Here is a 27,811-nt window from a genome sequence, read left to right as displayed (position 1 = left end):
GTAAAAAATATTTACACGAGTTACAAATGTTTTTGTTAAGGTCTGCTTACAAAGCAAAAAACTACAAGTAAAACTGCGCTCAGGTTTCCTGGCTGCGTGTGGATTTCAACTTGCAAGTACAAATTTTGACCAGATTTTTCTTCCTTTCAGCTGATTGGTCAATGTCAAGTCAATGACAAATTTAACAATCCAATTGACCCTGTGCACGAGAAAATGCTAACTTCCTGGTTTGAGACCGGATGTGGGGTTGTACATTTCCGGTAGCTTTACTTTGCGGTCAATCACTACTGTGAAGATATCCTCCACAATCATGTCCAAAACTGGAAAACGGAAAGATCGCGTTAAGTTACAAAGAGCAGAAGGTGGGAACACTCACCACTGTTGTGTCATAAAAAGTCTAATGATCAGTTTTGATGTTTAAAGAGTTTAGATCGATCAGTTGTTTACATCACTCAACACAAGCAGAACTGCATCACTGCAGCAGAAGACACATCGTCCACATTCAGAAGCACATCTCTATATCCGGTTGTTCAGTGATGACGCGACGAATCCTACTTGCGGGTCTAAAGTAGTCTGCGTTTAATATGGCTTTTGTGTTGTTAACATGTTTAATGTTTTGTATTTTCTTCTATTTAATCTCAAAAAGCTCCTAAAACAGTCAGTGATCACTGTTGACCTCCCTCGGCTTTTATTACCGCTAATCATTTATTTAAGCTCAGTTTTTAAAACCTTAGGATGTAACTGCAGCTCAGCCCATGCAGCAGTATATGAATGACTAACCTCGTATTGTGGATGGATTATCTCAGTTGGTCTCCTGGCTGAAGTTTGGTCCTTTTACAGCATCCTGCCATGCGATTACATTTGTTCCTGACCACCGAGAACACTCACGTTAACTTTTATCGAGTGGAAAAAAAGTTAGCTTGTTTATATTATGCTAACATAGCTGTGTCGCTAGCGGTCACGTAGCACATCATTATATACCAGCTAGCCAAACTTCAGTAACCCTACAAACGTCACTGCTGTTTAGTTTTCTGTCTTCATTTATGTTGGAAGTGATAACAGAGCTGTACGTTTGAATTTGTTTCCAAAACCCCGCAGTCAGGACATGCTATATTGTATTTAGATAGAAGCTAGCGAGCTAACTCCCTGCTAACTTCTAACTCCGTTAAATGTCATAAATTCCGTTTTCATGGATGCCTGGATGTTAAACTCAATTGTTACACCTGGTAGAGCAGAACGCTGATCATTTTATTAAAGATGAAAGACTTTAGACAGTTTTTCAACTCTCAGTAATGCCATAGTGATCGTTTGATATATGGACCTGCAGCGGAGTTTAGGCCCAGACACGGCTAGTGACGTCAGACTGAACAACCGGATAGTGACTGGTCTCATGATTTAAACAGGCCAATGTTCAGCATTCAAACTACAGGTGAACAATAGTCAAACCAGATGCTTCCCGTTATGTCGAGATCAGCTAGTCAAGTACACACCTACACAGCATGTTAACAAACCGTGAAAAAAAAGCCACACAAAAAATGAACAATTGCTGGTAAGGGTTTCTATACATTAGTATTTACGAAGGGTATGTTGTGACTTACCTTCAAAATTACAGCGGTCCCTCGCTATAACGCGGTTCACCTTTCACCTCGCTGTTTCACAGATTTTTTAGTGCAAGTTCGCATGCTTATTGTTTTTTACGTCACATTGTGTCCTGCGTCCTGATCACTGCAGACGATCTCCTCCGTGACATCTCTCCTGTACAGTACAGAATCGCTGCATCGATCGCTAGCAGTGTGACTCTGAAGTGCAGCGCTGTATGTCCACGATGTCCAGGAAACGTTTTGCACCGTCAAAAAATAAAATTGGCTACTTGAGTTCACCTATCGCTGGTTATTTTTAGAACATAACACCCGCGATAAATGAGGGACAGCTGAGAAATATAACATTTGAATCCCTTTTCGCTTTTGCTCTGAGGCGGGGGTAATATCGACAAGTCGATGAACATCATTTACAGATATATTGGGTAAATGCCCGAGACATCTATAGAAATGTAAATCGCCGCTTGATTCATTCATTTGCTTAACTTGTTTTAGACCGTAAACAGGGCGTGAATAGGACACCGGAAACAAAGCTCCCCACAGGAGTTTCCGCACCGGAAGTAGCATATGCTAACGTGCACATGGTCTATCAGAGAACAGATGGGTTTGGCTGTTGGAGGGGTGCTTTACGGAGACCTACAGAAACCCCTAATGCTAACACAGACTCCCAAACAGTGTTGCCAAGTTAGTGACTTTGTTGCTTTATTTAGCGAGTTTTCAGACCGTGCCAAAGTGCTCACAGGTAGTCCTCCCTCAGCAGTTGTCAGAGCAGGTGATATTCATCCCTACGTGTACAAACTGCAAATGAATCGCGCATGAGCGAAGCCGCTGTCCCCCCGACTGTAACGCATGGTGGGAGCAGCGGTTCATGTACATTTTTCTTTGTCAAAAATAAATCAGTGCACTAAAATACATCATTCCCATCACTGCAAACTTAGAAATCGGATGTCCTCGCAAAGCCTCAAGTCCCTCTTGTACATCCGATTTCAAATGAAGCTTTCTGGTAAGGCTTGCTATGTCCAGTCTGATTGTTAATGGTTAAAAATGTTCTTCTTTTAATGTTACATTTTATGGATCACAAGGTTTAAAACTTAAACACACGCACGGAAAGTAACTCCACCAGAGTGCCTATTTCGGGTCACTTTTGTGGTGTTCACGGTCCCAAGTCCAGATAAAAGCGCAGGGTTGGAATTGTGACATTAAAAAAAACAATAATTGCTAAAAGAAATTTAATTTGTGGTTTTAAATATATTCTAAATGCTTTTAGGGTGTTTTTTACTCACTTTATGTCTCTTCCACAATGTTATATCTCTCTCATCTACAGTGTCTGTTACAATTACAGAGCCATGAGCAATTATGCAAATTAGGCAATGTCGTCATTTAGCGACTTTTAGGACAGCCAATAGCAATTTTCCTTACTGAGGAGTTGGCAACACTGCTCCCAAACAGAAACGTATAAAAACTCCAAAGACCCCAAAAGAACCACAGACCTCCAAAGACTCGTCTTAATCTTACTGGACGACTTTTGCTCAAGAACTGTGTGATTTTAAACAGCTGCTGATAAAGAACAGACAGACCTTTAAGCTAAAACTACATAAAGATGCTAACGTCTTATACACTCATAGAAAGAGGCCATCTTTACAGCTAAAACTAGCTAACATAATCATTTAAATATGCTAACTGCACAGCTAAAATAACCATTAACTAAAGTTATAAAAAGGGGCTAGTTACACTGCTATGCTACACTGCTAATGTTATAGAGACATTCTAATTGAAAACCTGTAAGCTAAATGCTAATTTCATTGCTAAAGTTATGCAAAGACAGCTGCTCACACGCTAAAACTAAAGAACTAGCTCAGCAGCTAAAGTTACCCAGAGATGCTAATCAGCTTCATATAAATTCAATGTTAGCTACACAAAAACACCAGAAGCTAAAATAAAGCGTCGCTATTCATTTCCCCCTTTTAATTTGTATGAATAGCAAACATCTACTGTACTTCAATGAAGTTTAGCTATTCAGTATTGTTTTAAAAAAAACCTGCAGCAAAACTCATGCTAAAGCTAAACTTAGCTGCTTTTGTTCTTATAATTTAAATATAACCTGTAATAAGTTATAATTTAATGCAGTGTAAAAGTTTAATTATGGTTATTTTTATTTTAAGAGATAAAAATTTTAAGATACTGATTAAATCTCATTTACTTAAGTCTTTTCTTCTCTTTACTTTTTGGTTTTAAAAGTGACTTTTTACAAATTCTGTTTTTGTGCAGTTAAACGTTTCATTGACATGTTTGGAGACATTGAACAAAAACATTGTTTTAAACTTAAATGGTTTTTTAATTCCAAACACCAACATTCACTCATATTTACACGTTTTCTCACTTATCCTAAAGTTGTGAAAGTATAAAAAAGATAAAAAAAAACTTTTCAGGGCGGACAGGCTAGTCTGTTTCAGTGCTGGAGGACCAGCGAGTCGAGGGGCAGAGAGTCACTGAAGCCCCCGGAGAACAGAGGCTGGCTCTGGGCCTGCAGCTGCTGCAGCTGCTGCGTCTCCTGGAGCTCCACGTGAGGACAGGACGGCGTCTGCAGCTCAGTGTAGAGTGACGGGGAGCCAGTCTGAGGGTCAGGGAGCGGGCAGAAGTTAAAAGGACTGGCCTGGGAGGACGAGAAGAGAGGAGGCGGCGAGGTGTAGAAGGATGGAGAGGAGCAGCTGGTGTCCCACTGCGGCACCACGGCACCGGGCGAATAAGAAGACGTGTACCCCTGAGGCGACGGGAAGGCCTGCTCTGGTAACTTCATGTAAGGTGCAGAGGAGGGAGGAAGAGGAGGAATGAGGAAGAGGGAGTCCTGGAGGTGGCAGAGGAAGCTGCTGAGGTTGGACGCAGCGTCTGAGAGAGGAGGAGGCTCCGTGCTGTAACTGCTGCTGCTGTGCACACTGGGAATTTTTGGGCTGGGCTCTGAGGAGGACGGTGATGATGAAGAGGAGGAAGATTTCTTCTCATTGGTCTCACAGTCGTTCTTCCTCTTCCTCTTGCGGCGGAAGTTTCCGTTGTCAAACATTTTCTCACAGTTCGGGTCCAGAGTCCAGTAGTTCCCTTTACCTGCAGGGAGGAAGAGGAGGAGGAAGGTTAATCAAACTTTTCAGACAAAACCTGGATGAAGAAACGGAGTTTATACTGGAAACAAAGCACAAAACATCTTCCTGTCTCTGACGAATCAGAGCCTCAGAGCTCAGGTGTGCTCGCCTCACCTGGATCGCGCTCGTCCCGGGGAACTTTCTGGAAGCAGTCGTTGAGCGACAGGTTGTGGCGGATGGAGTTCTGCCAGCCGGCCTTGCTGCGGCCGTAGAAGGGGAAGTTGTCCGAGACGTACTGGTAGATCTGGCTGAGGGTCAGCCGCTGCTCTGGAGCGCTCTTTATTGCCATGGCGATGAGGGCCGAGTAAGAGTATGGCGGGCGGACCAAGCTCAGCATCTCGTCCTGGGAGAACCAGGGCATGCTCCTCTGGAGCCCGTAGAAATGAGGGTGGAAATCCCTGAAGGGTGGGGGCAGCCCCGGTGCACATCCTGCGGCGAAGCTCTGGTCCAGGCTGGAGGCGAAGCTGCAGCTGTGGGCCGGCTGGAGCCACGCCGATGGGCTGGACGCAGGTGGAGACAGAGGGCCGTACAGGCTGAAGTCGGACGGGTCGAGGCCCAGAGATGGGAGCTCCTGCTGGGGCAGCAAACGTCTGCAGACGGGGGGGGACGGGCCACGCTCCGGCACAAAGGACGCCATGCTGCTGCTTCTTCCAGTCTGCCTGCACCTGTCTGCTCCATACACCTGCTGCTCACCTGAGACACTTATACCCTGCTGCCCCGCCCCCTGTACGAGCCGATTGGCTGCTGGGGCATGAGCGCGAGGAGTGGGCTGATTTGAATAAGAACAGGTTGACTTGTTGCCCTGGGGCAGATCAGGAGGATCGAATGCAGACGCCAGCTCGACCCTGCAGAGGGGAACAGACGCAGCTCTGATCTCACAGCTTCATCGCAGCTGCGTCGCTGCTTTCTTCAGCTGCATTTGAGACATTTTAAACTCTGAAAATTCAAATATGTTCATGGTTTCAGTTCTTAATTCTGAGTCTTTTTCTTGTTGAATGTCTGTTTGCTGTTGTTCACAGCTGGCCCTGTGAGGCTGTGGATGAGGGTTAAAGCTCACTCAGCTTCTGCAAACACTGAAACACTGATATTTGTTTATTGGTGTGTTTACGGTGATTTCCTGTGACCGTGACTTTCCCACTCGATGAACTTTGTAAGCCATAAAATGCTGAAAGCGTTGTCGTGTTCCTAAAGAGCGTGTCTGTGACCCCTGCCCGTTCACCTCCTCACAGACCCTGAGTCGTTTCTGCAGCTGCTGTTTGAGGCGTCGCCCAAGCCCTTTGTTCTGCAGACGTCCCCCGACACGCTGACAGTCAGCATGTCTGCAGGCCCGATCAAAATAACTCACATTCTCATGTAAATGCTTCAGCGCGCCTCCCAACGAGGGCTCGTTTTCACTGTGGCTCTAACTGCTCAGCTGATCTGTGGCAGACGCCCCGACGATCGTCTGTCAGCAGACACGAGCTCGGGTCTGAGGCTTCAGTCCAGCAGCTCCATCACAAAGTCCTGAGTGATGGAGCAACACGGAGGTCATGATCCTGATGCTGCAAAGCTGCCACACACAACTTTCTACTTTACTCAGTTACTTTACAGCCTGAAGGAGTTTGTTCAGAGTGAGCAGATGCATGAGGACGGAGCTGAGCCCGTGTTTGTGTAATAACTGTCCTCATGGCTGTCATGTGACTGCGCTGTCATGTGACCATCCTCCTGTCAGAGCCTGCAGTTCCTCCGACGTCCAGCAGAGGCAGCAGAGTTCAAATAAAGCTGTTTACAGCCTGATGCACCAACTGGTTTCTGTCCGGTCGTTAAGTCTGACGTCACTAGCCGTGTCTGGGTCTAAACTCCGCTGCAGGTCCATATATCAAACGATCACTGTGGCATTACTGAGAGTTAAAAACTGTCTAAAGTCTTTCATCTTTAATAAAATGATCAGCGTTCTGCTCTACCAGGTGTAACAATTGAGTTTAACATCCAGGCATCCATGAAAACGGAATTTATGACATTTAACGGAGTTAGAAGTTAGCAGGGAGTTAGCTCGCTAGCTTCTATCTAAATACAATATAGCATGTCCTGACTGCGGGGTTTTGGAAACAAATTAAAACGTACAGCTCTGCTATCACTTCCAGCATAAATGAAGACAGAAAACTAAACAGCAGTGACGTTTGTAGGGTTACTGAAGTTGGGCTAGCTGCTATATAATGATGTGCTACGTGACCGCTAGCGACACAGCTATGTTAGCATAATATAAACAAGCTAACTTTTTTTCCACTCGATAAAAGTTAACGTGAGTGTTCTCGGTGGTCAGGAACAAACGTAATCGCATGGCAGGATGCTGTAAAAGGACCAAACTTCAGCCAGGAGAACAACTGAGATAATCCATCCACAACACGAGGTTAGTCATTCATATACTGCTGCATGGGCTGAGCTGCAGTTACATCCTAAGGTTTTAAAAACTGAGCTTAAATAAATGATTAGCGGTAATAAAAGCCGAGGGAGGTCAACAGTGATCACTGACTGTTTTAGGAGCTTTTTGAGATCAAATAGAAGAAAATACAAAACATTAAACATGTTAACAACACAAAAGCCATATTAAACGCAGACTACTTTAGACCCGGAAGTAGGATTCGTCACGTCATCACTTAACGACCGGATAACAACTGTGTTCCATAACTCACCTGTATTAGGGTTCATGTTTGCATTATTAGGGGCGTGGCCTCTCTGACTGACAGGTGGATGGTGACACAGTGTACCCCCCACCCCCACTGAGTCGTGTGCAGGACACGATCACTCCGTCAGCGTGGTGGAGGAGCTCAGCACCATGAGGAAGATCCTCCGATGAAAGGCTCGTGGAAGCTGAGACAGCGAGAAGAGAAAACATGACTTATGGCGCAAAGACCAGAAAGAAAAAGAAGGCAGCAGAAAGTTTCTAGATGGTGGAGCTGGTGTAGAAGCTGCTGTGGACTGTGGGTGCAGTGGGAGCTGCAGGGCTCGAGACTAATGTTTTCCCACAGTTGCACTTTTTCTCTTTGGTGCTCCCAAATTTTTCAACCGCATCACTGAACACTTCAGCTTTACATGTAGACTTTTTTAAACTGCTGTCCATACAGACAACATTGATGAATGATTAACAATCTGTCAACACAAAGTTCTTTATTTGGAGCTCATTTCTACACGTTACCGTATTTTTAGGGCACCGGATTATAAAAATAGTCAAACTTTACGCCATTGATTCATTCATGCTGAACTCTCTCACAGCTGCTCTGTTCTCATGCGGGACGGGATGAGGTGCGACCTCTCACAACGAACGTAATATGGTCAACACCTTGGAGACGCTTACTGCTGCTGTGAAGGCTCAAAACAACACCATTGAGCGTATGAGGGGAAACATCAGAGAGAGGCCTGCTCAAAATGAGACCCTTGAGCGACAGTTGGAAAACATCGCGGAACGGATCACTGCAGTTGTGAGGTCTCAGAATCAAAAGACTGACAACACCACGGAACAGAAGTTTGATACCATCATGGGGAGGCTCGCAGCTCTTCAACGGGAGATCGAGAGACCAGCCTCGGAGTGCTAGAATTCGAGCTGCTCACAAAGGAGAAATCAACAATATTCAACATTTGGACACCACGGCCGCAGCTGCAGGCCCAAGGCTGGAGCCCACCAAAACAACTCCCTGATAACGACTGTGTGATGACTATTCTTCCCGCCCCATGAAGGACACCTGGATTGGCTGGAGGACTGTTTACTTAGCCTGATAGGCCGAAGGACACTGTCTCAGCTAAACTATGGACACGCACACACACACACTTACACTGATAAGCACTCACTCATCCCCCTCCCTTTCCAACGCCTTCGATGCTTGTGCCCTACCGGGGATGATAGCAGTCAACTGGACCAGCACAGATGCTGCAGGACCGGATGCGCTGTCTACGCCGGCTCTCTCTTACCCTTTACCCGCCCCTGTTGCTTGTCTCGTGTTTCTATGGTGTATTGATAGTCATGTGCTTTTGTGCTGAGGTGTTTTTTCTGTTATCAAACTGTTCTCCCACTAGGAGCTCAGTCTGAGTGGAGTTTTTTTTCTCCTCCTCTTACCTCATGTAGTGTATTTTCGTTGTTTTTCCTATCAGCCTACCTTTCTGACATGTCTGCCCAATGTGATGTTTGTGTAAAGTTGGTCAGAAGGTTCCTTTGTGAGTGCGCATGCGCCATTAGCGTGCTGCCTGCTGTAACCCTAATTTCCCTCGGGATGAATAAAGTATTCTGATTCTGATTCTGATTATGCTGCGCGACTGATAGAGTTTGAAGCTTCGTAACCATGTCTCTTAGCAGGAGCCAATTTGGGCTCCTTATGCACGCACAGTACAGTAATATTATGTTGAAGCACGGTACGTATCACTCCGCGAGGGTCCTGACTACAGTAGCTGTAACGCTCCATCGAGCGTTGCGGGTTCGTAGCTTAGCAAAGTCGTGCTAAACATTTTAACTGCTTTGAGCGCCGTGTAGCACATCAAATCAGTTCGAGGTCAGTAAACACAACCAGAATTCATACATAGGGCGCACTTTTGAGGAAATGAAAGGATTTTAATTGCACCTTATAGTCCAAAAAACACGTTACTGAAAAGGTTCTTGTGCTTAAAGTGTTTCACTGAGCTGAAATTTAAACTTAAAATATCTCAAGACATATGAAATAAAAAGAAAGTCTAAATTAAAAATGCCTCAAAGGCTTCAAACTGAACATCTCAAAGGCTGTATCCCAATTCAGGGTCTGCAGCCTCAACGATCCTCATGGGCCGCGTACTCAAAGACCGCTAAGGCCGGAAGTGCGAGGCTTGTGAAATGGGCGGTCTAGCCTCCGTCACGCTGCCCAGGTTGCCTAGCAACCATGATACTAACAGCTGGAAACGTGTCATACAGCTGTGTTTGACAGAGATGAAGGGGAAAATCTTTTGTTCATTTCTTTGTTTCTACATGAGCTTTGATCATTCTGTGATTAAGCTCAGCTATTGAACGGCGAATATTTTGAAGTAAAGGTTTTAAAACCAAGTTAGTACAAACGCCACTAATGTCACATGACTTTGCCGACATGTGGCCAACAGTAATGTTTAATGTTCTTCGTTATTAAACATTTGCACATCAATAAGTGACATCATATTCAGTACTTAAAGTTTACTCTTCGGGCGCCCCTCATCCGCCGTTTTTTTCCCAATATTCTGGGATATGTTGGGCCACGAAGTCTACACCACCACGTCCTTAAAATTCAGGGAAATGAAGGACGCATTTGAGGGCCGCATTTCGAGCAGCCTTTGAATTGGGACAGCCTTCGTCTGTCGCAGTTACGTAATTAAAATGCGGCCTTTCAGGCTGCAGACCCTGGATTGGGATACAGCCAATATCTGAACATCTTACCTTGGGCAATAGAGAGGTCCCGCCCCTGACTATCTCTGATTGGTTTAGACCACGATATGGGCATGATGTGTGTGTCGGCTCAGTTTGGGCCAATAAATCATTCTAATGATTACCTGCAGTGTGTTCATTGGCTTATAACCTGTCAGACCCGCCCCTCCTCGTACCCTCTGCGTCTGAACACACTCTTCACACAGCTTTGATACTGTGTGTGTGTCGTTAATTTAAAAATAATGATTTACATGAACAGACGACTGAGTATGTTTTCTCTTCCTCCATTTCTGCTGCACCGTCCTGCGCCGCGGGTCCAGGTCCTGCGACGACGTCACGTTTGAGCTGCGAACACAGAGCTGCTCTTCTGCACCGGGGTCTGCAGACCAGCACGCAGTGCACAGAGGGAGCTCAGATCGTCTCAGGCTGGTGTGTCATCATGATGCAGCCCACACATCTGCAGCAGCTGTGATGATGTCTTGATGATGTCATGTCTAAATAGAGCAAAGCCCTGATGAATGTTTCCTGCAGCGTGTTGAGTCTGAATCATGAAGAATTAAAGCAGCTCTGAAGAAGAGGCCAGACGTTTGTACAGTCGCCCCCTGCTGGACATTACAAAGAATGCAGGTTTAAGGCACGTCAGCATTGGCTGCTTCCGTCTTTTACCATCAGGTGATACAGAAGGCGGAAAAATATAAAGATGAAGGTTTTTGTGCTTTGTTAAAGAAATCCAGACACGAATGACATCACATGATGGTTTTATTGAGGACAGCTGGGACAGACAGGTGAACAGTGAAGCACAGGTTACGTGGAGGTGAGGACGTACAGGAAACTCTGACAGAAACAGTCGGCTTAGTTTGAAAGTATTTTAAGTGAACGCTGTAGATTTGGCCCAGCGTCATCGAGTGTTGACAGAAATCCCAAAGACAAGCTAAAACTTTTAAGAACTCTTCTTAAGATTCAAAGGGACATTTTTTTGTCACAAACCCGTAAAAACTGAGGAACACAAAAAGGCAAACAAACAACTGAAGCAACATGTGCAAAAATCCAACATTTTCCTCTGGCGCCACACAGCACGCCTTCCTGGAAACAGGAAGACGTTTAGCACAGCCGCTAGTGGCGTTTGAACATTCATCGTAAATCTAACCGTTTCCCTCTGCTGCAAAATTCAGCCGTGCCGCTTCGATCCAAGTTTGATCCGGTTCAGTCCGGTCAGGACCAGTTCTGGCCACCCATGTAGTATCCTGCCGGGTCTGAGAGCATGCACTGGTTCTGCTGGCTGGCGCTCCGGTTTTTGGCATCGATGAGCAGCAGAGGAGACTGGGAATAATGGCTGATGATGTCACTGACTGACGGGAAGGACTGGACATACAAGACACAGTTAGATTACACCTCCCCCTACAGGTCAAACACAGTTATTACAGGTGAACGCTGAAGGTGGAACTTTACTGATGTTGTTAGGTAACCTTGGTATTCGCTCTGACATCACAGCATTTATATCAACAACCCCTCAAATTGTACTGGACGAGTTATGAAGGCCAACAAAAGTCTGGATGCTTCTCAGTGTTTACAAGAAACACAGCAACTGGACCTGGAGTCACTGGATACGGTCACTTTCAGGTATTTCCCTGATCTTTATTACATTTTCAGGTTAACACGTCTCTGTGCACTTATATTGTCACATACACAATCACACAGAGAACAACATGTAGTGACTTGTGTCCGAGCATTGTGTGTCTCTGCCCGTAGGTGCTGCTGCTAGCTACTCTTAGCTACTGTTAGCACATGTAAGCTTCGCCACAGTTTAAGCTTTAGTGTAATGTTAGCTGCCGTGATGTTAGCTTGTAACGTTATGATGTTGTTTAGTCGTCTCTTGTCAGCTGTCCAGAGACGGAGGGTCGCATGTCTACACTGTGATAACAGACAAGATTGATTTGTCATGTCAGAAGCCTAAGTTCAGGTGAGGAGGAGGAGGGTGGTCCTGGAGGAGGCTGATGAAGATGATGAGACAGAAAAGGAAACTATAAAAAAGTTGAAACAGATGCAGTCACACAGTTTATCTGATGCTTGTATCTGTTGTGATGGGACAAAAAGTAGTGATGATTTCACGTATGTAGTGATTGGACGTGATCAAAACTCCTTGTCAGGTCCAATATGGCGGACAGCTCTTGAGTGAGCTGCACATGACATCATGTGGAAAACCTCTGTAGCTGATTAAAGTGCCCTGAACACTGAAATCTGCTGCAAACGTGAATAAGAAAGCCTGAAGTAAACAGACATGTTGGCTGTATGACTGAAGAATCCAGGATTTTACCTCCTGGACTTTGAGTCCGGTTCCCAGCACGAACTGCTGGTTCTGCTGCCTGATCTGGATGTTGTAGACTTTGTCCTGGTAGTAGACCATCAGGGTGAAGGGCTGGTTCGCCTGCTGCCGGGTGCTGTCCCTCACCAGGTACGCCCCATCCTAGATGAGACACAGGATTTAAAATGTTTAGACCACAGTGTTAGCATGCTGGGTATGTGACTGCTGCTCCACTGAGTCCTGATAAACAAGTTTGAAGCCTGAATAACAGAAACTTTTATTATGACGCTCTGTTCCTGGTACCTTGCGGACTCGTTTCAGACATCCTTCAGCCTGACCTCGGGTCACTTTACCCACATACCAGCGAGGGTCCAGCTCCTGCACACAGACACGCACAGTAATAAACCCTCTGATGACGAGCTCTGTGTGTGTTTCAGCAAAGACAAAGGAAACAGCACCACCTGCTGTTCACACTGAAGAACATCACCCAGAACATTGTTGTAATTATTATTATTGTTGTTGTTGTCGTTAAAAGTACATATATTAAATCAAATACAAACAAAAACATCTGTGCCGTTTCCTGTATTTTAAATTAAAAACTGTCTGATAGAAACCGTCATTTCTTGATGAAGCTTTTATTGTGAAACACTTCCTCTGTGTGCAGTACTGACCGTGGGTCAGTAACTCATGCTGCTCCTCTTTAAAAGGTTCTGATCAGTATGGACCTCATAATGTTTATGTGACCCACGGTGCCCACGTGTCACAAAGACAAGCGCGTGTGTATTTTAGTGTTACCTGTGTGTATCCTGCTGCAGATGGAGGAGGACGAACTGACTGTCTGCCCGACGGCATCGCTGCAACACCACAAAAACACACAATCACACTACCATCACTTTACATTCATTTATCATGTCTATGTGCAAAGACAATAAAGGGCTATTCTACTCTATTCTATTCTATGTCCTGAGGACTCAACCAAACCACGGCCCAAACCAACCCACAGCTAACCTCACATGACCTTTTCACCCACTGTGTGTTTCAACTGTGACTCTGATGGAGCCATAGTCAAATATTTTATTTAAAAGAGCAGTCGCCCCCTGCTGGACATCAGTGCAGTTCCATGTTGATTTAACTTTTAAGAAATCATTTTGTATAAATTTGTGCTGTTATTCATAAATCTGTTTATTCTAATGTATGAATCATTAAAGCTGTTTCATCTCTGGTCTGCTGGACAAACTGAGCACGCTCACAGAGGCATTTTAAACCTTTTCACTGGTTTCAAATCGATTTCTGGAGTTTTATTGTGAAAGGACAGATGTATTTACACTCTGAGAAAAAGTGTATTTCACAAAATGTCAAACGAATTTTCTTCTTACGAGGTTGCAGTTTGTGTGGCAGCGATCCAGTCCTGTTAAAAACAATAAAAATAAGTTTACCATGAAATATTCTCTATTTTTCACTTAAAATTAAACTTGTAAAGGTTTGTGTTTTTGTAAACCACCACAAACAGAAATCTTATGGTCTAACGGTCACTCACATTTTGTCTCCAGTGGGAGGGCCCGGGGGTCCGGGCCGGGGAGGCTTGCTAAGGGGGAAAGTGTTGCTGTTTGACACTGAAGGGGAAAAACAGCGAGAACAGATTTAAACACACACGTTTTAAACAAGTAACAAAGTTTAATGTTTTTTTTATTTAGGAAGTAAATCTGGAAAAAATGAATAAACCTCACCTTCGTCTGGCAGCTGCTGAGGAAAAAAAGAAAAACACAAGAATTTAACTTTTATTTCCCAATGTTACAAACCTCAGACGAGGACATGAATACAAACATATGTCTTCATCTAACTCAGAGAAACACGATTTAAAATGTTCATTTGTTTAACCAGAGATATTAAACCTGGTGACAGTAAATAAATAAACTATATTTACGTCTGTGTGTGTGTGTGTGTGTGTGTGTGTGTGTGTGTGTGTGTGTGTGTGTGTGTGTGTGTCGTACCGGTCTCCTCTCCGTCCTGCTGAAACAAACAAACCAAACGTGACTATTTTTCAAACATCGTCCTTCAGCTGTTAAATAAAAATATTTTGCTACAAATAAACGTTGAATTAAATAAACTGTAAACATCAAAGTGAATCGTTTATCTTCAGGTGATACCTGCTGGGTGAGAGGTGGGCGGAGGAGTTGCTCCTGTTGATGTTGGTGGAGGGCAGAGGTGGTTTGGTAAAGGTGGGCGGATCCTCCTGCGGTGGCCTGCGTGCACCAACACACCAACATTTATTTACACAGCACAAACATGACAGTAACAAACACAATAACAATAAATAACAAGTCAGCGAATAAAGACCAGCACTGAGGTAGACTGCCTGATGTGAAGAGGAAGATCCAAAGCTTCAATTTCAGCTGTGATGTAGCGGCAACAGCTGACCGGCGTGAACGAGGGGGGGTAAATATACAGGAGCAGAGCGTTTAAGGATTTAAAACCCAGTAAAAGGATTTTAAATTGAATTTGAAGCCAGTGTAAGGAGGTGCTCAGATGTTCTTTTACCAGTTAAAACCAGCTGTGGGCGTGACAGAGAGACCTGGCAGGTTACAAAAGCCTGGAGAGAAAAGGCTCCACCCTCCACAAACGTCTGAGGTGATAGAATCAAGATTTCATCACTGCCATCAAAACTAAGCGCAGAGTCGATTTTTACCCCAAGATTAGTAACTGAGCTCTTCAGGGTCAGTGCAGCAGAGTCAACATCTGGGGTACCAGAGGAATTCAATTTAACTTTATTTATATAGCGCCCAATCACAACAGTCGCCTCAAGGCGCTTTATATTGCACAGTAGATCCTACAATAATACAAACAGAGAAAAGCCCAACAATCATATGACCCCCTATGAGCAGCACTTTGGCAACAGTGGGAAGGAAAAACTCCCTTTTAACAGGAAGAAACCTCTGGCAGAACCAGGCTCAGGGAGGGGCGGGGCCATCTGCTGTGATTGGTTGGGGTGAGAGTTGAGGAACGACTGGGACTGGATAAAATTCATTTTACGTTCATTAAAATGTAAACATTTAGAGCCTCCGTGACTTAACACGACTGAGACAATCAGGCAGCAGACCCACAGAGACGACAAAGCTGCCAGTCGTCCGCGTATAGATGAAATGTTGTGTTTTCAGAAGATCGCACCCAGTAGCAGGAGATACAATGAAAACAGGAGTGGTCCAATAATAGATCCCTGTGGTACACCCCACGGCAGAGCTGCCACAGAGGATGAAGCTAACCCTGAGTTGGGGCGCCGAGATGGAAATCCTCACACGGCGCTGTAGTCAGTGTACACAGATGTATACACTTACTGTCTTATTACCTTAGCATAGGACAGGAGCTACGCATGTTTATTCTTCGTAAAAGACGTTAAAAGTATAAATCTGCTTATTTACAATCTATGAAAAGATTAAAGAATTACTGAAAACTGAACGTAGAAGAGTGTGTCTGTGTGTGTGTGTGTCTGTGTGTGTGTGTGTGTGTCTGTGTGTGTCTGTGTGTGTGTGTGTGTGTCTGTGTGTGTGTGTGTCTGTGTGTGTCTGTGTGTGTGTGTGTGTCTGTGTGTGTGTGTGTGTGTGTGTGTGTGTGTGTCTGTGTCTGTGTGTGTGTGTGTCTGTGTGTGTCTGTGTGTCTGTGTGTGTGTGTCTGTGTCTGTGTGTGTGTGTGTCTGTGTGTGTGTGTGTGTCTGTGTGTGTGTGTGTGTGTGTGTGTGTGTGTCTGTGTGTGTGTGTGTGTGTCTGTGTGTGTCTGTGTGTGTGTCTGTGTGTGTGTGTGTCTGTGTGTGTGTCTGTGTGTGTGTCTGTGTGTGTCTGTGTGTGTGTGTGTGTGTCTGTGTCTGTGTGTGTCTGTGTGTCTGTGTGTGTGTGTGTGTCTGTGTGTGTGTGTGTGTCTGTGTGTGTGTGTACACACCTCCAAGGTTGTCCGCCCGGCTGCAATAAGCAGAAAATGAATGAGAGTAAATGTTTGAATATGAACATAGTGAAACATTAGATCAGAGTTAGCGTGCGACGTTAGCGTGCGACGTGTGGAGCTGCTCGGGTCTAACTCTTCATCCGTGTGTTGTTTTTCTGGTTTGTCATGTGTACAAAGTGTTTTGTAAACTCACCTTGTCGCGCGTGTTGTTCGGTCCTGTGACGATGATAAAACAAACGTCATTCACAGTTTGATTCCAAACATAAAGTTCAGTCGTGTTGTTTGTTTTTCTTTATGTTTCGGTGGGACAGGCCACCGTGGGAGGGATTTCCTCCAGCCCTGTCGGCCTGCACAGGTGAGTCAGCGGGCCGAGATCAGGTGAGGTCATTTACCTCTGATGGGGGACGAGTTGGATCCTGGACCTCTGCCTGGTTTGATGTGACGAAAGACCTGCGGTGGCTCAGGAGGCACTGAACACAAACACATGAAGAGCAGCTTTAACAAGGAGCCCAGAGGAATCACATGACCTGAGAAGATGTCATGTGATCAGCGTGTTTGCAGGAAGTTACTCACGCTTTCCAGGAGGTCGTGGACCACAATGAGGGGAGGGGTCTCTGCGAGCGTCCATGGGCTGCTTTGATAACACACACGCAAACACACACAGACACACTTAGCAAATACTTAACAAACTATTCTAAAGTATGTGTGGCGCCCTCTGTGGAGACACTCGGTACTACGATAAGCTTGACTCACCATCCGAGATGGTGGCGTAGAGACGGGGGGGCGGGGAGACACAGCGGGGGGCTGACCTCGGGACACATGGTTGTCTATACACACACACACACACACACACACACACACACACACACACACATTTATAAAGCGTGTTTGGTCGTTATTTTCATCTCTGTTACAAACACTGAAACAAACTCGACTGCGTCTGGAGTCAGAAATGACCCAAATGATGATTCGATGGTAATATTTTCTGGCGTGTGTGAACTAATGAGGGTACCAATGTAATCCCCGTCCCCGATGGGCCGGGGGGGGCACAGCTTGTGGTCCTCTGCGGGTTCAGAAGGAGGCGGCTCGTAATCGTTACCCGCGTCCTGGTCATCGTTTGGGGACTCGTAGTCTCCCCCGCTGCCGTCATCGTCGCTGTACGGACTCTCGTAGTCATCGTCAAATTCATCGTCCTGACCGAGGAAACGCAGAGAGAAGCTTGTGTTGGGTGGACGTCTAACACATGTATATCCTTTAAAATGTAAATGTGTACAATAATGAATCATCTTTGTGTAATTATTATTTATGTGTTCTATCTAATGTCACCTCTGTCATCGCTCTCATGTGTATTTTATGGTGTTTGCGACATCATGAATTTTGTTTTTATTCAGTAAATAAATCGATAAACTCACAAACTCGTCTTCGCCCCATCCCTGAGGCTCAGAGTTGATTTCTGCAGAGGAGAAAGCAGCAGGTTAACATCTGTGTTTCCAGATGTGACGAAGAAATAATCACAGAGACTCAAATCACTGACGACACGACGAGCTTTCAGACTTCGTAATAATACTGCAATTAGGTAAATATCTATTACAGATCCTTACTCATCATCGCGAAACTATGTGATAATGCTAACCTGTTTTTATTGTTGTTTCTATTTCCTGTGAATTTTTATTCCAGCTTTGTCAAAATAAAATATTTACACTTCATCACAAACACTTCCTGCTTCTGTTCGATTGGAAAGTCCCCGTAAAACGGCAGCACACCCAACGTTATGTTTAAGTTTCACATATCAGGAACTCTGATCTGGTGTGACGGAGGTGAACGCAGTCTGATGGAAACTACACTGAAAATTCCACCACATTACAAAGGATTTTATTCTGAAACAACTAATACATGCGACGATTATTCAAACCATCCATGGCTCTGTGTAGAAACATTAAACATTAATAAATTCTTACCTGGTTCTTGATATTTGGACGTCCTGTGAGAAAAAAAGGTGTGAGAAAGTCAGAGCTGAGTCAAACCTCAGCACTGCTCAGGTGATGTTTTTAAATAGATGTAAAATAACCACAAAGACAAAAAACAGTGTGCAGGAAACACGAACAAAGCTCTTTTATGAATCAACTGTAAAAGTTTTAGCACCTTCTTCTGATGCTAATTTAAGTTTTATCAAGCAAACATCCAGAAAAACAGTCTTTAAGCAACAACAGAAGTCAACTTTCCCTTTTAGACTTCACTTAGAGATAAACTCTAATATAAAGAAACGTGAGTCTGTATGTTGTTATTCGTATAAATAAGCTGGCCGTGACAGAGCTCCCAGTACAGCGTGTGCCTCTAAGACAGACGACAGCTAGCATGAAATGTTGGCTCGCACCATTCAGCAAACAATTTCACACAAACCACATTATAACAGCAACCAGCGAGCTAACGTCAGCGTGCTGCTCAGAGTCTGCATCAGTTTCATGTACTCAGCAAAGTCTTGATAAATCTTTGAAATCATTAACAACAAATCAGTGCCCGGAGGCGTTTCAGGTGGTTGTTTGTTCAGACATGTGATGCTAAAATCGACCCTTATTTAACGTTACGATCATTTTAGCTGCTAAAGTAGTTTGACAGGTCGGTCAGTCACTAATTCAGACAGTGTTTTACCAGCAATAAAGCTAGCAAGCAAATAAGCTAACGTTAGCCAGCTAGCCATTGCTTAGCAACGCAACATGAATTTTGCGATTAACATGAGGTGATGCGTTTCTCAGAAAACGGTTTGTGTGAATCAACCTTCACTGTCTGCTGGCGTGCTCCATGAGCGAGCCTTTCAGAATAAGATACAGGTTCTTCTATGAACACAGTCCAACAGTATTCTGGCCCTATCTGGACTTTGTGCTTGAACAGATGTATAGGAGACACCAGTGGTTACCAGACTGTCGTTTCATTGCCACGATTAAAGCACAGGCTGTTGTTATAAGCAGAACATGAACGTACTTTTTAATAAAGAAGCCTCCCCTCTTCTCCTTCTTGTTGATTTCACTGTTGAGTTTGGAGATCATCCTGCAGAGACATGGATACATGACGTCACAGTGTGGTTAACCCTCGCCTGGGTCTCCCTCAGCGTTCAGACTATACCACATAATCAGCACATCTAACATCAAACACCAGCTTTGGTTACAAGTGAAGACTTTCTGTTAACAGTACTGATCCAGTAAAATGTCTCTCAATCAAAGCTGTGGCCCAGGCCGACTGCAGTACCACAGCGCAGCAGCAGGGGGCAGTACTCACGGAGTATGAAGTTTAGGGAATTTCTGGAGGTCGTTGTCGCTCAGATTCTGCAAAAACAAACAGGGTCACATCCTTCCCTACACCCTTCTTTCCTTTTCCAGTTTTATTTTCTTGAGTTGAACTCACCACAAATCTGGAACCAGAGATGGAGTGCTTCAGCACGACTTTGTCACAGCCGGACAGATTCATCTGCAACAGGGACGTCACAGGGACATATCATTCAAATATGAACACATCTATTGATTATTATTGTTTTATTATCACTGTTTCTTATTCGATTCTTTTCTGTCTTCCAGGAAATACCGATTCTTCCTCACGTATGGACGTGATGTTCTCCGCAGACGATTCTGCGAATGTGAAACATCTAAACTAACACACTGTGGCGGAGGTGTGGTCCCGGGCACGGCTGCAGGGGAGGAGTGGTGCAGTGGGCTCAACGCGGCGGTGCTGGAGATGCCGGTGAGAACAGCTGATGGCGATTTGGACTGATAATGGTTTCCTTCCCTTTTTATAGTGAGACGGAGAGGAGCAGGGGGGGAAATCAGCTGGGACCGGCAGCTGTCAGACTGTGTTCATATCATAACCTGGGAAAACTATAAATAAATGTGGAAGCTGGTGATAAAGACCTGTGTGTGTGTGTACCTGTGTATAGTGCATTTCACACACACGCAGTGACGCAAAGCAAAGATAAGAATCGGTTTCTGATGTCACAGTTGCTGGCCACACCGCCTCGCTCCAGACTTTCAGCTGTAACTGCTTATGGACGGGACTGAAGCGTTAGCGTCATTTTGTCCCACACAGACTTCCTCAGATTTCCTGCTGATTCTCAAAACATAGCCAAGCACGAGCGACTCGTCAGCATCAGTGAGATGAGCTCACAGAGCTGGTCTGAGGTTCGACACAAACAGGCATCGGCCTCTTTTCCACGTTTCGTGTTGTCATGACGATTCTTCTTCTTGGTGCAGAACGAGCCCACGTTTGAACAGATTTGATAAATGAACACGATGCAGCCTGAGTGGTAAAGGAGTCTGTGGGTTGCATCCACCAATCATTAAAAGCCTCTGACATCAGACGCTATAAAAGAATCGCTCGGAAACTTTGTGTCGCGCTGATAGAGCCAGTCTTTTATGCTGATGAAGCACAGAGTGCAGATAGGGTGGAGTAGGTGGAAGATGGAGATATGGGACGAGTGCATCAGAGTCAGAGAGGCTGAGGTGGTTTGGAAGAAGCTCAGAGGAGGTTCATGGATGTAGCGAAGGAGGACATGAACAGCGTGTGACAGAGGAGGATGCTGGGGTGGACGATCTGCACGGGACTGAAGCGTCTCCGCTGAGCGAACGTCCCGCAGGCTTGTTGTGCAGAGATCAGTGAGGAGACATTCAGAGTGAAAATAAGCCCACAGGGATTTCTTCTACAGAAGTTCACCCCATGATTTGAATGTTTGGCCGCGTCTGTAACAAGTTACAGTTATTATCTCCCACATGTTGCTATTCTTGCCTCCGAGCACGCATGCTGAAACACCGTAGGCCTTAAATAACCCCATCAAACCCCAAATGGAAAATAACGACACTTCCTGCGGCTCTGCGCCGACGTACAGCTTTCATCTGCTCCACCTGTCTGCTCCGATACTTTGCACCATCAAACTGCTGCTCAGTGACCTAAAAATAATCAGACGTGATCAGATGTTAAAGTCTGTTAAAGTAAGACGAACTGTTTAGATTATAAGAGATGCACAGGAAGGGGAAACCCAGCAGTTTGTCACATCTCACTCCTCTTCATGCAGCCGCCTTCAGACGCGAGCAGCTAACGGCTAACGCTGCTGCTTCTGAAGTGTAACTGACACCCGGCTGCCTTTGTCCTTGTTCTCGGGGACTTTTATCCAAACGCATCACAAACACTTCCTCGTTAAACTTCTCTGAGTCGTTACGTCACAGCGTTTGAACTTCTGCAGAAAAATGTCACCATCCCTGCGATCAGCAGGAAAGCTGTACGCAATCACGCTGTGGCAGAGCCGACGACAGTTACTCAGTCCAGCCTTTAACTACAGATGCACAAAGCACCAGAAGCATCGGGCTGACACATGAAGCTGGCTGCACGTCTGATCGCATGAAAGTTTGCATTATTACCATTGTTTGACTGACCGTCTGAACTGCACCTCTGCATTTTGAATGACATCATCAGTGAGGTCACTGCACTAACAGCGAGCCAGAGCTTTACTGAAGTGTTGTTGATCAGCACGCTACGCCAATGTTTCAAACACAGGGCATCAAACACCGAAGCTGCGGTCACCACGTCTCATCGAGCTCCGTGTCGGGCAGGTGCAGCAGCTCACCTGAGCCTCTGAGGTGAGCTGCTGCTCACTAACGTTCGGTTTGGTTCACGGCGCCGTCTGAGCATGAGTCAGCTGACCCCGCCGCTCGGAGGATCCCGAGGAGCTGAAAACGAGGACGTACAAACAGTACGGACGGAGGCCTCACCCTTCTCAGGTAGTCCGCCAGCTGCTGCGGGTTCCACCCCATCATGTCCGACCTGGACGGCACGCGGTCCGAACTCATCCTGCTCGATGCTCAAAGGCACGACGTCAGCCCGGCTGCTGTCAGACCCAGAGCACGCTAACATCTGAGAGAAAGAGGCGATCTTTGAGCTCGCTTCTCGTCCTCTGAGGAAGTGATCGGGCTCGTAGTTTCTGCGCCGTTGTTCTCCTTCAGCCCGCAGTCTGACTAACGGGCCTCGCCACCTCTTCCTGTGAAGACTCAGACGTCTCTGAAAGACAGAAAAGCAAAGAGCTGCGAGCGTCTCAGCTTTTACTTCCCCAAACCGAGTCGTGCGGTCTAACTGCGCGAGCGTCCGTCCGGCAGCGCAGGCAGCAAAGAGCAGGCAGACATGTCACCCGGGCCCAAAATGGCTTCCTCCTCCTCCACTCCTTCAGTCTCTCTCTCTGCGTCTCTCTTTCCTCTCTCTCTCTCTCTCTGAGAGGAAGTGAAGTGGGGGATGGATGAAGGCAGCATCACCCCCACCCCCCGTCTGACCACAGAGCGGAACAGCGTCTGCAGCTGCACCCACTCGCTGCAGCGACGCTGTTGAAATGCCAAACAGAGGAACAAACGAACCCCGGATCAGCTGGCACTGCCCCGACCCCGGGTCAGCCCGACGGAGGGCCTCCATCAGTGCCGAAGGCCAGGGTCGTTACCCAGCATGCATCTGTGCAGTCAAGCCACCTCTGCACATTCTGAAAAATGTACTCCAAGTATTCAAAGTAAAAGTATTGTTTACCAAAACAGTTTGTGTATCGGGCTGTGAAATGTTTACATCTGCTGTTTAACATGGGGGTCTATGGGGACGGGCTCACTGCTGCCTCTGCTGGACGTCAGAGGAACTGCACCGCTCAGAGCAAACCTGAAAAAGTCGGGACGAAAACAGGAGCTCATATTTTATTCGTGATCGAACACAGAAAACAAAAGATTAAAGTGAGAGAATGAGCCATCTCAGAAAAGCTCGTGCTGAAGAAGCGGAGGAAGATTTACCAGCTGATCATGTGACCTGTCAGCAGCTCGGTCACATGATCGAGGATAAAAAGAGGTTCTCAGAGAGGCAGAGCTTCACCAACATGAATCATGTTCCTCACCGTGAACAGTTCATCAGCGTTCTCAGAGAAGCTGGAGGACGCTCTGTGGGACGAGGCCGATGACCGTGAGCTTCAGCAGATGAGTCTCAGGAACACTCCCTGAAACCTGCTGGACGTGCCGTCCACACGTGCAGGTTACAGCTCCACCACAATGGAGGTGGTCCATCCCAGCCAATCAAGGACGCCGCGCCGTCAGACTGAAGAGGGCAGGGAGCGTCCGGCTCGTTCTCAGGGCTCAGGTCAAAGCCTGCAGCTCTGTGTGGCCTTCATGTTTGAGCAGGACGATGCTAACCTGCAGCGCAGGAGAGGGGACACACGGACCTGTCCCACGTTGTTGGACCTGTGATTGGCCTCATCAGTGACAACGATGAGGCCAACCACAGGGAGGAGGTGGATCGTCTGGCTGAGTGGTGCGACAGAAACAACCTGCTGCTTAACACCGAGAAGACCAAGGAGCTCATCGTGGACTACAGGAGGAATGCTGACCCACATCCACCCATCCACATTAAGGGGACGGCTGTGGAGCGTGTGAGCAGCTTCAAGTTCCTGGGAGTCCACATCTCCGAGGATCTCACCTGGACGACCAACTGCTCCAAGCTGGTCAAGAAGGCTCACCAGCGCCTCTTCTTCTTGAGGACTCTGAGGAAGAACCACCTGTCCTCAGACATCCTGGTGAACTTCTATCGTTGCACCATCGAGAGCATCCTGACCAACTGTATAACAGTCTGGTACGGGAACTGCTCTGCCTCGGACCGGAAGGCGTTGCAGAGGGTCGTGAAAACTGCCCAGCGCATCGCCGGAGCACCACTTCCTGCCATAAAAGACATCTACAGGAAGCGGTGTCTGAAAAGGGCTGGGAAAATCATCAAAGACCCCAGTCACCCATCACATGGACTCTTCACCCTCCTGCCCTCTGGGAGGCGCTACAGGAGCCTCCGGACTAAGACCACCAGGTACCGGAACAGCTTCTTCCCCACAGCTGTCAGACTCCTGAACTCTGCCTCCTGACATCTGACCCACGTTAACACATGGACTGAACATACACACACCCACAATGGACAACTGTACCCTCAAACACAATAATAACATGGAGTGAACCACCACTCACAACCACTAGCACTTTATATAGCCTCTGTAGAAACTATCTACACCCTCACTTATCTTAACTGCAGTACTGTATAGCTCTGTGTAAATAATCATTCTGTACATTCGATAATCTTTAATCCTACAACTGTTTACAACTTGCATAGTTCCCATTTCTGTATAGCTGTATATCCCAGATTCTGTAAAGTTATTTATTTCATATTCTGTATAGTTTTTCATATTTATATCCTGTTCATATCCTGTACATAGCTTGTACTCACTACAGCCTGTACATACTTATAGTTATAGAATATTCACAACATACTTCATACCGTGTACATTATAACATACCATAATAGACCCATTTCTGTAATATACTCACATATCTATATTATTGCTAATATATATTGTAATATATCTATATCACTAAAGCACTTCTGGATGGATGCAAACTGCATTTCGTTGCCCTGTACCTGTGCATGTGCAATGACAATAAAGTTGAATTCTATTCTATTCTATTCTATTATAAGAGCTTATTTATCACAGGCCCAACATTTGATTTTATATGAAAGAGCAAACACAGAGGGCGAGCCGCTGCGATGACACGGATGATGTTTTAAAACGTCAGTTTTAAACGAAACGATAAACTCAGAAACACATCGTCCCACTTTGAAGTCTCACCTGAGTCGTTTAAACTCAGATCATTGGACTCATGGATGCTTTGGCACTAATGTGTCTCCATACAAACTGGAGAGAAGGATGGAGTGATGGATGCGCTCATGTTTCACTTCTTCACACTAAGTTTAGCTCAGGAAAGCCCCTCGTCTGCTACCTCCTCCTTCCCTGAGGTCACATGGCTCAGTGACTCAGGAGCATGCAGCACCATGGCAGAGGTGCATGATGGGAGAGCAGACATGTAAACGAGGCGGTGGCAGCTGACGGTAACGGCTCGCTGCAGCGTGAAAAACAAAACCCCGCCTCCATTACAGCCTTCTGGCTCCTGATTGGACCATTTCAGGAAGCAACAGCGTTTATTTGTTTGTTTAATTACTTTATTTTTAAAAAATGACAAATGAGTCACAAACAAACAAAAACACCAAAACACAACATCTGCAAACACATGTTGCTGTGTTTAGTTGCAGATGTCGTGTTTGGTTGCAGTTTTATGTTTGGTTGCAGATGTTGTGTTTAGTTGCAGATGTCGTGTTTGGTTGCAGATGTTGTGTTTAGTTGCAGATGTTGTGTTTTTGGTTGCAGATGTTGTTTTTGGTTGCAGATGTTGTTTTTGGTTGCAGATGTTGTTTTTGGTTGCAGATGTTATGTTTAGTTGCAGATATTGTGTTTTTGGTTGCAGATGTTGTGTTTAGTTGCAGATGTCGTGTTTTTGGTTGCAGATGTCGTGTTTTTGGTTGCAGATGTTGTTTTTGGTTGCAGATGTTGTTTTTGGTTGCAGATGTTATGTTTAGTTGCAGATGTTATGTTTAGTTGCAGATATTGTGTTTTTGGTTGCAGATGTCGTGTTTTTGGTTGCAGATGTCGTGTTTTTGGTTGCAGATGTCGTGTTTTTGGTTGCAGATGTCGTGTTTTTGGTTGCAGATGTCGTGTTTGGTTGCAGTTTTATGTTTAGTTGCAGATGTTGTGTTTAGTTGCAGATGTTGTGTTTTTGGTTGCAGATGTTGTGTTTTTGGTTGCAGATGTTGTGTTTTTGGTTGCAGATGTTGTTTTTGGTTGCAGATGTTGTTTAGTTGCAGATGTTGTGTTTTTGGTTGCAGATGTTGTGTTTAGTTGCAGATGTTGTGTTTTTGGTTGCAGATGTTATGTTTGGTTGCAGATGTTATGTTTAGTTGCAGATGTTTAGTTGCAGATGTCGTGTTTTTGGTTGCAGATGTCGTGTTTGGTTGCAGTTTTATGTTTGGTTGCAGATGTTGTGTTTAGTTGCAGATGTTGTGTTTAGTTGCAGATGTTGTGTTTGGTTGCAGATGTTATGTTTAGTTGCAGATGTTGTGTTTTTGGTTGGTACGTGCGATGTGGCGCCTGCAGCGAGCATGAACCAGCTGCTTTTTGTTCTGGTCATTAATCAGCAGCACTGAGAGGAAACAAACCACACTTCCTGTTCTACTTCCTGTTGATCAAACTCAGTTTCAACCGCAGTGCCAAGAAAAGAAAACGGTGCATGAGGTCTGACACAGGCGACCTGAGAAAAACCACAGTCCAGAAAATGAGCTCAGGTTTTAATTTTAAACCCGGTTAATGGTTAATAAATAATAATCAGTACTGAGGTCACGATCAGTCGGAGCGAGTGATGAAAACAAAAAAGAAAAATGTACCAAAAGTATGTGGACACGTAGTTAGTATACAGGAGGTGGACATGGCCACCATGAGGTCACCTGAGTCCATGCGGCCGACTCGCGGTGGAGCCTCTGTTTCTCTGTCCAATGCGTGGATCCTTCAGTCCCACTAACTTAACCTTTGACCTCATGGCTGTTTGACAGGAGACGTGGCTGTTTCAGTTTACACTGAGGGCCGGTATTCTGTGTGATCAGCGGCCTCGGCATTCCTGTTTTGATGGCGCTGCAGAAATCTTTCAGCGCTCCTGCTGACTCAATCTCTAATTCCAGTTTTGACGATGTGGAAGTAAAAATGTACGTTTCTGCAGCGACTTCTCGATCCGAGCTGCTGACACGAGCCTCAGCGCGGCGCTGAAGGCTTCCTCAGTAACCTGAAGTCGTCTCCGTGGGTCACCTGACCTCACACTGACTCTGCTGCAGACTCAGGTGAGAGAGGCAGACGTACGAGGGAATCTGGAATCTGTTTGTTTTGTGGATTCACGTCAGAAACACGAGTCAAATAAAAGCAGGTGGGGATCAAACCACCAGCCCTCTTATTAGTAGGTGAGCTGCTCCACCTACAGCCACTCTGGTCGCGCTCTCTTTATGATGAAGTGAGAAACTCGCTTCCTGCTGCATCTTCTTCACACACTTCCACAAACATTGTAGAAGAGCTCAAATCTGCAGGAGGCTGACGGACCCACAGCTCTGCGTGGCGCCCTCTAGTGTGTCAGCCCTGTAACTGCACCTGTTGGGTCAGACTGACCGACCCCACAGGTGTGAAAAACGTTTGCACACCTGAGCGAGCAGCAGGGATGCAGCTGGTTTTCTCTGAACGATCTTCATGTCTGCTGACTCTGATCGAGGTCGACTGTTTTAAACAAGTGATCTTTCTATTAATGCTATTGGCTGATTGCTGACACACACACACACACACACACACACACACACACACACACACACACACACACACAGAGAGAGGTGAAAGGATAACCTCTGTCCTGTGATTGGATGTTGGGATGGTTGCAGCACTTCCTGTACGATGAGGAGTCGTTTCTGATGAAGGCGAGGTGAGCTCAGCTCACAGAGTTTAACCTGCACGTTCACATGAATGGGGCGGAGCCAGCAGCATTAGACCAATGAC

At 45.8% G+C, this 27,811-nt stretch overlaps 2 protein-coding genes across 5 annotated transcripts; both read right to left on the bottom strand.

The window, feature by feature from the left end:
- Nucleotides 1-3,987: 3,987 nt before the first annotated feature.
- LOC146700961 (forkhead box protein I3-A-like) lies at nt 3,988-5,413 on the bottom strand. The gene is made up of 2 exons (XM_085471216.1): nt 4,847-5,413; nt 3,988-4,697 (listed from the first exon to the last, which is right to left on the bottom strand). Exons 1-2 carry the CDS (start codon nt 5,367-5,369, stop codon nt 4,048-4,050), a joined length of 1,173 nt encoding a protein of 390 aa, XP_085327342.1. The 5' UTR covers nt 5,370-5,413; the 3' UTR covers nt 3,988-4,047.
- A 5,452-nt stretch (nt 5,414-10,865) lies between these two features.
- lcp2a (lymphocyte cytosolic protein 2a) lies at nt 10,866-23,333 on the bottom strand. 4 transcript variants are annotated; one of them, XM_085471199.1, is made up of 21 exons: nt 22,110-22,852; nt 19,759-19,821; nt 19,633-19,679; nt 19,339-19,404; nt 18,318-18,340; nt 17,772-17,812; nt 17,372-17,552; nt 17,113-17,186; nt 16,933-16,990; nt 16,752-16,829; nt 16,553-16,575; nt 16,357-16,376; nt 14,574-14,669; nt 14,418-14,436; nt 14,154-14,169; nt 13,964-14,039; nt 13,803-13,834; nt 13,222-13,280; nt 12,730-12,804; nt 12,439-12,588; nt 10,866-11,486 (listed from the first exon to the last, which is right to left on the bottom strand). In XM_085471199.1, exons 1-21 carry the CDS (start codon nt 22,185-22,187, stop codon nt 11,337-11,339), a joined length of 1,425 nt encoding a protein of 474 aa, XP_085327325.1. In that variant the 5' UTR covers nt 22,188-22,852; the 3' UTR covers nt 10,866-11,336. The 4 variants fall into 4 exon arrangements, with proteins under 4 accessions (XP_085327325.1, XP_085327324.1, XP_085327326.1 ...); XM_085471198.1 differs by having other exon boundaries at nt 16,933-16,993; nt 22,110-22,849; XM_085471200.1 differs by having other exon boundaries at nt 14,418-14,433; nt 16,933-16,993; nt 22,110-22,849.
- Between the last annotated feature and the right edge of the window lie 4,478 nt (nt 23,334-27,811).

Source organism: Copadichromis virginalis, linkage group LG10, assembly GCF_057382275.1.
Source record: "Copadichromis virginalis isolate Kocher_CV1m ecotype Utaka linkage group LG10, C_Virginalis_male_GT1.1, whole genome shotgun sequence".
Classification (NCBI taxonomy): Eukaryota; Metazoa; Chordata; class Actinopteri; order Cichliformes; family Cichlidae; genus Copadichromis; species Copadichromis virginalis.
This window is presented reverse-complemented; position numbering and strand designations above follow the sequence as displayed.

What these genes read in the sequence shown, in the direction of transcription:
- LOC146700961 (XM_085471216.1), bottom strand. Translation starts at nt 5,369, where the DNA reads ATGGCGTCCTTTGTGCCGGAGCGTGGCCCGTCCCCCCCCGTCTGCAGA. An exon ending in CCGGGACGAGCGCGATCCAG is followed by an intron (nt 4,698 to 4,846) that starts GTGAGGCGAGCA and finishes TCCTCCCTGCAG; the next exon opens with GTAAAGGGAACTACTGGACT.
- lcp2a (XM_085471198.1), bottom strand. Translation starts at nt 22,187, where the DNA reads ATGAGTTCGGACCGCGTGCCGTCCAGGTCGGACATGATGGGGTGGAAC. An exon ending in GATGGGGCGAAGACGAGTTT is followed by an intron (nt 17,553 to 17,771) that starts GTGAGTTTATCG and finishes TTCCTCGGTCAG; the next exon opens with GACGATGAATTTGACGATGA. An exon ending in CGGGGACGGGGATTACATTG is followed by an intron (nt 17,187 to 17,371) that starts GTACCCTCATTA and finishes GTGTGTGTATAG; the next exon opens with ACAACCATGTGTCCCGAGGT.